Genomic DNA, 10,255 nt, shown 5'->3' with positions numbered 1-10,255 from the left:
TGAGTCTGGCAACCCTACTTGCAGGGGAGAATTGGTGAAGAGTTCTTAGGCCTTCTCTGCAGTTCTGCCCTCGGGGAGCGTCTCTTTACAATAAGAGTGCTGGCTTTTATTCTCCCTCTAGCACAGTGCTTCTGCCAAACTAGAGCAATAATCATTAAAAGGCTCTAGAATAAATCACTAATTGACTCTTATGGACAGGCACATGAAGAAGAGCTTCAGATGATGATTGCAGGGTCTGGGCCAGTTCATATATGGATAAACCTCTTGGGCAGATACTGTGAAATTTGCATATTGAAGAATTTAGAGGGCGCCGCTTATTTCTTGTTGAGCTGCAAAGCCAACTCAAGTAGAATGAAAATATGGTTTACAATATTTAGAAAGGTGGGAAATTCTAAACAGAAGAGGTTTCAAACCAGGATCTTTTAAAAAGGATATCCACACAGGTCTTACTCCCAGCTGCCAATTGCAGAATTCTCCACATCTGGGCAGGTGTCATAGAAGTACGCAGGAATCACTGTAAATGCAATCAGAACATTTAAATAAAACTGGTCACACCTGCACCATACATTTAAAGCACATGGCTTCCCTGAAAGAATCATGAGACGTTTAAGAGTGCTGGAAATTGTACGTCTCTGAAGGGTATAGTTTCCAGGTACAGAGAAGGTTGAAGTTTTCCTTTCATTGCAGTACTCTGAAAAGTACTTTCTATTTTTTGGTTTTTTTTATGAAGGCAAGATAACACAGCCATGGTTCAAATCCTTTTTCTGTTGGGATGTCTGTACCTTTAAAAGACAAAAATTCAACAGACCTGAGATGCGCAGGGAAAGATTTAACTTGTTTAATTTCTACACCATGTAATAAGTTTTGAGGGCACAGGATTTGCAAGTCTTCTTTCCTGTAGAACTCTGGAAGAACAGGAAGCATCGTGTTGCCTTCCCCCACACCCCAAAAAAACTTGTCCCAGGTTGTGTTTTTATTGTTGATTTTCATTGATTTTCATATTAGTCATTTCCATCTTTGTAAGAAAACCGATTAACAGATAGTGTGACAACTTTGAAGGGCATAAAACAACTGCAGCTAGATGCAAGGAGAGGGGGATGCTGTATTTCCCCCTGCAAACCAAAAAAAGAAAACGGCTTTCTGCAGGCTGACTGCCTAAACCAGCCTTTCCCAACCTTGGGGAGGGAGGATGTTCCAGCTGTTGTAGGGCTACAACTTCTCTCATCCTTAGCCAGCTGGACCAGTGATTTTCTAAAACAAGTGATCCAAAAATGCCTCTTGTAGAACCAATTCAAATGATTAAAGGGCAATTGAGAGAGAAATCAATTTAATCAGCAAATAACCATGATGCTTTGGGCCATGTTTACTACCATGATGGGGGTGGGGTGGGGGAAGGAGGACAAAATAGGACTATATAGCAGTGGTGTCCAAATTTTTTCCAAAAAGGGCCAGATTTGATGGAAGTGAAGGGCCGTGAGGGCTGACCAAAGGGGCAACCAAAGTGGTTGACCTTTTTAAAGGATTGAAGTTGTTGAGGGTTTATTTATGATTTTACCCTAGGAAATAAACCAACCGGAGGGTCGGATTAGACCCCCAAAACGGACTTTGGACATGCCTGCTATATAGGCTACGATCTTATACATCTGAGAGTAAGCCTCACTGAGTTCAATGGGGCTTACTTCTGAGTAGATGTACAGTATTTACAGGCTTGCGCTGTCCTTCCCTCCGAGTCCTCCAGAGACAACACATAAGCAGGCATAGGCAGCGTTGGCTCTCCAGATGTTTTGGAACCACAACTCCCATGATCCCTGACCACTGGGCCTGTTAGCTAGGGATCATGGGAGTTGTAGTTCCAAAACATCTGGAGAGCCAACGTTGCCTATGCCTGACATAAAGGGTCAATAACCCACACTGTTTCCGTCCGCTCGGCGGCGGCCCTGTAGGGGGCGCTGGCTCCGTGTCGCCGCGAATCGCGGAACCGGAAATGGGTCCTGCGCAGTGACTCCTCCCTGAGTAAGTTTCCGGAAGCCGCTTCATCGCGACAGTTTACCCAGGGCTTCCACCATAGTGATGCCACGGGCGAGAGCGGAACTTAACCAATAGCGGGCGGCTCCATTTTTTTCCTCTGCCGGAAGTTCCGCTCGCGAGTGACGTACAGTAGTAAGGTAGCTGGTGGGATCTGCGGCTGGAGAAAGGAGAGGCGAAATCACCCCCTGCTTGCCTTCTCCTGACCAGGCAAGGCCGCAGAGCTTCTTCGCACCGGGTCCGTCCATTTGCGCGCCCGTTTCCCCGGCCAGATCCGAGGCCCTCAGTCGTCCAGGTTCTTCCCCCTTGCCTTCTCCTGCTCTCCGGGCAGCAGCCTTTGCTGTACTGGGTGCAGCTGCTGCTTCAGGGGCAGAGCTGGGGGGTCTGTGGTAGAGCCAGCCCACCACGCCCTGGGCGCAGGGGCCGTCAGTGCACAAGCCCGCTTGAAAGGATTCTGGCCAATGAGGCCGGGAAATCTCTTTGCCTGCCTGTGAGCCGGGAGGAGGGACGCTGCGAGCCCGCAGTCGCAACAACCCGGCCGGTTAGTGCGGGCAGCGCCTGCACTTTGGAACTCCCTGCCGATTGATCAAGCAGGCGCCTTCCCTGCACTCTCTTCGGCGCCTGCTTAGAAACATTCCCTAACCCTACCCAGATGGTTAGAAAATTGAAGCAGAATCATATTGTAGACAGTAGAATCTAGTCCAACCTCCTGTGCAGCTCTCCCATAGGGGGATCGAACCTGCAACCTTTGCCTTATCAGCTCCACGCTCTATCCAGCCGAGCTATCCATAAAATCTTAAGAGTTAGGAGGGACCATCATCTAGTCCAGGCACGTCCAACAGGTAGATTGTGATCCACTGGTAGATCACTGGACAGCTGTGGTAGATCACTGGCACCTCCCAAAGAAGCTCAACAACTTTGGCTCCCTAAAAAAGCTCAACAACTTTGACCTGAACCCAAAAAGGGGGTAGATCACTGCCAGTTTTTAACTCTGTGAGTAGATCGCAGTCTCTTGGGAGTTGACCACCCCTGATCTAGTCCAACCCCCTGCAATGCAGGAATCTCAGCTAAAGCATCCATGACAGAGGGCCAACCAACCTGTGTTTAAAAACCTTCAAGGAAGGAGAGTCAGGCTAAAGTACTTTTAAATCTCTTGGTATTTCAACTTATGTAGGTTTTAAAGTAGTGTTGTAATTTTTTCTTAATTTTATTGTTTTGTCTTCCTGTAAACTGCTTTGAGGTTGTTGTTGTTTTGTTTTTGTTTTACAAGCAAGCGGTATCTTAAGAAATGAATAACTAATAAATGAATAGTCAAGAGCAGACAGTACTGAGCCGGATGGGCCAATGGCTGCCTGTTATAAAGCTGCTGCTTCATACATTCATGTCTGTGGGGATTTTTATTTTTGCCTCACAGGTCCATCTACAGCCATGGCGCAATACAAAGGAGCTGCCAGCGAGGCTGGCCGGGCACTCCAGCTGATGAAGAAGAGGGAGAGGCAGCGGGAACATATGGAACAGATGAGGCAACGGATTGCTGAGGTGATAGGAAGCAGAAGGTCCCAAGGGGCAAGATGGGGGGGCGGGTATTTGGTTGCTGAGAGAGGTATTACCATGAGGGTGTGGTGCAGAAGCATTGGAGGACTCTGAATGCAGGGAATGGGAAAGAAGGCAGCAGCATGGAATTGTCTATTCTTTGCTGCCAGGTTGTCAGGAAGAGCCAGTGCAAAAATACGGAAAGATGTTTTCAAAATGATCATAGAATTTTGTAGAGTTGGAAGTGACCACAAAAGTCATCTAAAAAGTTGCAATGCCTTTCACATGTGATGCTTTTCAAATGCACCTTTAAGCCATTTTTCTGCAATCTGTAGTGTTCATACAGTATAAGAAAGCAAACTGAGGCATTTAAAAATCAAGCAGAAGTTCTAATAAATATTTAACAGTGTATTCAAATTATGGTTGCAGGTAATATAACACTCTAGCTCATTTTGAAACTGAGCATGTTGAGTAGAAATACTTTAAACCAACATATCTATCTTTTGGTAATAGTTGTGGATAATAGTTTCCTCGTGATTCCTTCCCCCCACTACATTTCAGTTGGCCCTTGGCATGGTTTTTTTCTTTTTTTCTTTAACCTCACTGCTCTCTTCCATTATAGAGTTGAAAGGGTACTATGGGGCAGTTCAATCCCTGCCCTAAGCAACCTTAAATGTTTTTCCTTGCAAACCTCTCTAGGAAGATTTCACAACTTGTTGTTTTTCCATAGGGATGGAGAACCTCTGTTCTTCCAAATGTTGACCTTCAGCTCCCATCAACCCAGCTAGCATAGCCAATGATCAGGGATGACAGGAGTCCTAGTCCAAAAGCAACTGGAGGGTCACAGGTTCCCCATCTCTCTATCACCAGATTTCTCTTAGAGGTTTTTATTCTTCTGGCTTGATATATTCTGTATATTCTCGCCTTCTTTTCAATCACTTTGTCTATCCCACCTCTTGTACGTTTTGGCTACCAGATTGAAAAATGCCTGTGTGGTTGTATCCCTTTTTGTGAATATTCGTCTTCTACATGACTATGGTTTGCAGTTTTCTTTGTTTATTACTGTCAGAAATTGTCCATCTTCCTCAACTTGTCTGTCACATAACATATCTTTCCAAAATACTTTTCTGACTGTCTGAGTATGGTGAAGGACATTCCCTCCACCCCACCTCCTGTAAAACCTGGACTTTGTCATCCTTTCTCTTTCCTTTTATTTGACTAATCATATCTTTCATGTTTGGATCATCACCATCACATTGTCTGTTATTATTGCTCTGTCAAAGTGAACTAAGATTTAAATGAATTGAGATTCTGACCATTCTATTAACCTGCTGAAAGGGGGGGGGGACTCAAATGCATGCAAGGTCCCTTGCATAGTTAAATACGTTCTGTCTCCAACAAATATGGTAATTGCAGCAAATTTAGAAAAATTATAGGTGCTCAGAAATGTGCCTCAAAACACGAAATTTTTCCAGTCCTGAGTTAGTCCCTTATTATACTGAACAGGTGTGGGAAACACTGGGGCCTCCAGATGTCAGTGAGCTGCAATTCCCATCAGTATGGCAAATAGCCAAGGATGTTGGTAGTTGTAGTTCAGCAGCATTTGGAGGGCCAAACACCTGATCTTGAATATTGGTTTGCTGCTTTGCAACTTGAACACCAAGCACATGCCTTTGAAATCCCCCTATCCTCTGAGCAGCAGGGCATAACATAGCTGCTTCTACCTACTCCAGTCTTGGCATCTCCCTCCCTCTACCTGCTGTCACAAGCAGGAATCCCAAGTGTGCCGTACCTGAGGGAGGCGGTGGATGACAGGACCAGTGAGGGAGCATACACAACTTCCTTTTCTTCTGCTTTATTAGGGGATTTAAAGTTTTATATGAAGTGCCTGGGCTGCAACACTGCTTTTTTCTGTAGTGTTAAGCTCACCAAACAGAAAAGGTGTTTCCCTAGAAGCAGTGGAGCTTAGATTGTGCAGTGTGTATTTAGTGCCAGAGAACAATCTAATTCTTTATTAGAGAATTCCTCATTCAACGGCTCTGATTGATTTTGTGGGTCTCTAAGCAGACATTCACAGTGTTATCTTTTTTCCTGTCTTCATCCAGATACATTCACAGGTATTGCCATTCCATCTTGGACCTGGGTGACCGTATACTTTTTCTGCAATGCATTGAGTTTATAGACTACTTTCTCCCTTTCCCTGTGTTTTTATAACAAGCTATACCCCCTGAATAATAATGACACTTAAGTCTTGAGAGCTTTCCCAAACAAGTCTTGCCAACAGTACCACTGCTTCTGACAATGTTTAGCTCACCTTGCTTGCTTCCCCTGGGTTCCCTCTTAGTATACAAAAATGCTATGTGCTTGAAAGTCTCAGCTGAGCTCTCTTCTTGCCTTGGACCTTTCTGTGTTTCTGCAGGGCACTTGTTCCTTCCAAAAATGATTACAGATCCTTGGACTTTGTTCTCTAGGCTCACATCTCCCAACCATTTAGATCAGCCTTCCCAGTGTGGTACTTTTCATATGTTTTGAATTACAGCTTCCGCCACTCTTGTCCATTGGCCATGCTGGCTGGGACAGGTGGGAGCTGGAGTCCAAAACATATGGAGGGCACCAGAGAGATAGGGTAGTGAGTGTGCTGTAGATCACTTATTGGATTGACAAGGCAGTGGCTGAAGGTGTTGATAAAACGAATATAGTTTGGGGTGTTGGCCCTTTCTTGTGGAGCCTGACTTCTCAGCCTCGAAGACACTGAATTCCTCCTGGCAGCACTGCCTGTGAAGTGAAGCATTCTGGTTGAGGACCTTTCTGTGCCCAACTCGTCTTCTTTCCTTGGTGAAAAGGATTTTCCTCTTTTTCTTTCAATCAGAAGCAGTAGAAAATGTACATAATCTGTCCCAAGATTTGGGTTAAGGTGGGCTATGAATCTAAAATAGTTGGGATACAGAGTGTGAGTGAGTGCTTATCTTAAGCAAGGGCAGGATGAGATGAGAACACTAAGGGCATGTGAGATTTTCCTATGGCTGCCTTGACCCCAAACAGCACATGGGTTGATGTCCCCTAATCTGTGTTCCTCCTCCTCCTCTTGGGGTAGTTGTACATCTTTGTAGATTTAGTCTAAGAAGGTGGGGCTGGAAGTAGTAACTGGAATATCACTGAGTCTCTCGCTTCTTGCGGCAGCAAACTCAATCTCCTCTTTCCCATGGCAGGAGAACATCATGAAGTCAAACATTGACAAGAAATTCTCCGCTCACTATGATGCAGTGGAAGCTGAGCTGAAATCCAGCACTGTTGGTGAGTGTGGGAAGGGAGCCCAGTGCTGGGGCATGAAGCTGCAGGAGTCCTGGTCTCCATTCTTTGATGGATGAATAGACACTACTTCCCTGCACAGAGCTGGGTAATCATCACACGGGAGGCCTGATTCCCAGCACATTTTCTTCTGATAGGCCTGGTGACCCTCAATGACATGAAGGCCAAGCAAGAAGCTCTTGTAAAGGAACGGGAGAAGCAGCTGGCAAAGAAGGAGCAGTCCAAAGAGCTGCAGCTGTGAGTTGTGGGTTTTCTGGGTAGACTGGGATGGGGAATATTTTTTCCTCTCCTTCATGAATGTTCCCCCTGTACTATAGAGTGGTGTATAAGATCTGGAGTACCGTAATGGTTAAGACCGTAGAGTTGGATGGGCTATGGAGGTCATCTGGTCCTAGCCCTTGGCACAATGTACCTTCAGCATCCCTGGTGGGTATTCAGATGTAGTCTGTGCAGTGAGAGCATCCCATTTTGAACCAAAGAACACTAAGACATGCAATCAGTCATGTTCAGGAGAGGCAGAATAAGGTGCTTCTTCATGCATTGCGTAATTTTGAAATCCACTAAGCCTTTGTGAGTTTAAAAAAGGGATAAATCTGCTGTCTGTTAATTAGCCGGTCAGCTAACCGAATGGAACTTCTATGTCCAGAGGCATTATATCTGTACAAAATTAAGAAAAAACTAGAGCTAAACCAAGGAATAATAATAATAATAATAATAATAATAATAATAATAATAATAATAATAATAATAATAATTTATTATTTATACCCCGCCCATCTGGCCGGGTTCCCCCAGCCACTCTGGGCGGCTTCCAACAAAACACTAAAATACAGAAATCCATCAAACATTAAAAGCTTCCCTAAACATACTCTGGTTTCTCTTCAGATTGTATAAATCTTTCGCCTTAAAAGCTTCCCTAAACAGGGCTGCCTTGAGATGCCTTCTAAAGGTCTGGTAATTGTTGTTCTCTTTGACCTCTAGTGGGAGGGCATTCCACAGGGTGGGTGCCACTACCAAGAAGGCCCTCTGCCTGGTTCCCTGTAACTTGGCTTCTCGTAGCGAGGGAACCACCAGAAGGCCCTCGGAGCTGGACCTCAGTGTCCGGGCAGAACGATGAGGGTGGAGACGCTCCTTCAAGTATACTGGACCGAGGCCTTCATGCCTTTCTTGTGAGCTTCTCAGGGCAACCACTGGCTACGGTTGGAAACAAGGCTGCTGGGCTATGTGGGGGCTTGATCTGATCTAGCAGGGCCTTGAGCAAGCCACTATTTTCTCTCCGCATCAGTGACTCCTCCTGCAGTACAGGCAGCATAATACTGGCCAAACTTACAAGGTTGCTGTGAAGATTACTGCAGTAATGCTTGTGAAACACTTTGAGCATTGTTAAGCACAGGTATTGCCTGAAGGCTTATGATGCAGCCACTCACTGGGTCTGGGTCTGATCTGGATGGGAGACTGCCTGACAACCCCATGAAAGTTCCAAGATGAAAGAAAGGCAGGACATAAATAATCCTAAATACGTAAATAAGGACATGTTGTTATTCGCTTCCCTCGAGTGTAGCAGCTTTGTGACTCTTAAGTTCCCTTCCTGCCCATCTCCCTAATCTGAGAAGTACGACCAATCTTGGGATATTCTACCATCAACCCCTCTTTCCTCTTCAGGTCACTTGCTGTTTTTTAACTCTCTGCTTTCCTCAATCATCTCTGGAATGCTTTGTTTCCCCCTCCCCATGAGGGAACATGCCCTGTGAAGCTGATGCTGGCTTGTTCCTCATAGGAAGCTGGAGCGCATGCGGGAGCGGGAGCGCAAGCAGGAGCAGAAGCGCAAGATCTCAAGCTTGTCCTTCACCCTGGATGAGGAGGAGGAAGATGATGGCATTGAGGAGGAAGAGGAAGAGGCAGAGCTGGAGCGGGAAGGTGAGGACTGGAAGGCTGGGTGCTCCCAGGTGGAGAGGGAAGCCCAGGTGGGCCTGGGTAGTAGTGGTGATGCTGGAAGCAAGGTGGGGCCATGAAGGGATGGCTGTGAAGTTTCAAGGGTAGCTCCTCACTCTTGTCTGATTGAACCACCTCCCTCAGAGCTGCCCCCCAAGAAGAAGAAACTGGGAAGAACCCAGATGTGGACACCAGCTTCCTGCCTGACCGTGACCGTGAGGTATGCTGCTTATCTGCCTTCTGTGGCACCCACCCACCTCCATCCTCAATGCCCCAATCCAGTGCCCCTTGCCAGCTGCATCTTGCAAGGCACTTTGCTCCTATCTTTCCCTCTGTGGATTGTTCCTTTCTGCACAAAGGCAGGAGTGAGGACCCTGTGGCCTCTCCTGAAGTTACTGGACTGACTCCAACTACCATCATCCCTGACCACTGGCCTTGTTGGCTGGAGGCTGATGGGAGTTGGAGTCCAAAAACATAGGGAAGGTGCTGGGTTTCCCCAGCCCCACCAAGGCATCACCTTGACAGCTTTTGCCCTCCCCTGCTTCAAGCGTCCCCTTTCTTCCAGGAGGAAGAAAATCGCCTGCGAGAAGAACTTCGCCAGGAGTGGGAAGCCAAACAGGAGAAAATAAAGAGTGAGTGGTGGAATGTGGTGTCGTTGGCCTGGCCTTGACCACTGGCTATCGGAGCCTGGCGTGTGGTCATAGCAGGGGAGGGGTATTGTTTACAGGAAGATGCTGGAGGTTTCCCTATTTCTTCTGATGAGAGAGGTTTTTATTCTCCCCTTCTCTTAACTCCTCTGTGGTTTTCTTCTCCCACCAGGTGAAGAAATAGAAATCACCTTCAGCTACTGGGATGGCTCTGGGCACCGCAGGACTGTCAAGGTGAGCTTTGCTCCATGCGACATTGGGCTCAGTTATTAGCTTTGGGAAAGCAGTGTGTGGCTTAGCATGTGGGGTGGTAGGAGTCCAGATGGTTGGCTTTCTCCATTCAGTGCACCAGCGGTGGGGAACCTTTTTGTCCTGCATGCCAAATCTGACTAGGGCAGGGGGCAGCTGCCTGTCAGCTAACATCCCAAATGGGAACAGGACACACAACCAATACAGGATTAAACCCTGTCTTCCTGCCCATCAGCTGCTGTCAACAGTGATGTCAGCTGATGGGCGGGTGAGCATGTCTTGGGGAAATTGGCCTTGCAGGCCACATTGGACCCCCTGGCAGGCAAAGGCCGGCACACAGGCTGGAGGATCCTCACCCCTGCAGAGCACAGAGCCACAGTGTATGACCACCTATGGACTGATATTGTTGCTCTTAGCTCTCTACCTCATGAATTAAAAGCTACTTGCTTTAGTTTACTAATCTACCAATTAAGGCTTGACGCCATTAATCTTATATGTAAAATAATCCCCTCTCCTTCATATTCACACACACACACAGTGGAGTGACTGAGTGTGAGAGA

At 46.6% G+C, this 10,255-nt stretch overlaps 1 protein-coding gene across 1 annotated transcript in view; it reads left to right on the top strand.

Moving 5' to 3' along the window:
- Positions 1 to 2,079: 2,079 nt before the first annotated feature.
- FAM50A (family with sequence similarity 50 member A) overlaps positions 2,080 to 10,255 on the top strand; it is a 12,755-nt gene continuing 4,579 nt past the window's right edge. Inside the window, 9 exon segments of the mRNA XM_060268876.1 lie at positions 2,080 to 2,235; positions 3,440 to 3,564; positions 6,768 to 6,852; positions 7,005 to 7,104; positions 8,645 to 8,784; positions 8,944 to 8,964; positions 8,967 to 9,019; positions 9,365 to 9,431; positions 9,619 to 9,711. Of these exon segments, the coding sequence (XP_060124859.1) occupies positions 3,454 to 3,564; positions 6,768 to 6,852; positions 7,005 to 7,104; positions 8,645 to 8,784; positions 8,944 to 8,964; positions 8,967 to 9,019; positions 9,365 to 9,431; positions 9,619 to 9,711 (670 nt within the window). The 5' untranslated portion in view covers positions 2,080 to 2,235; positions 3,440 to 3,453.

Source organism: Zootoca vivipara, chromosome 16 (assembly GCF_963506605.1).
Source record: "Zootoca vivipara chromosome 16, rZooViv1.1, whole genome shotgun sequence".
Taxonomy (NCBI): domain Eukaryota; kingdom Metazoa; phylum Chordata; class Lepidosauria; order Squamata; family Lacertidae; genus Zootoca; species Zootoca vivipara.
The sequence above is the reverse complement of the archived record's forward strand: the minus strand, read 5'-3'. Positions and strand labels throughout refer to the sequence as shown.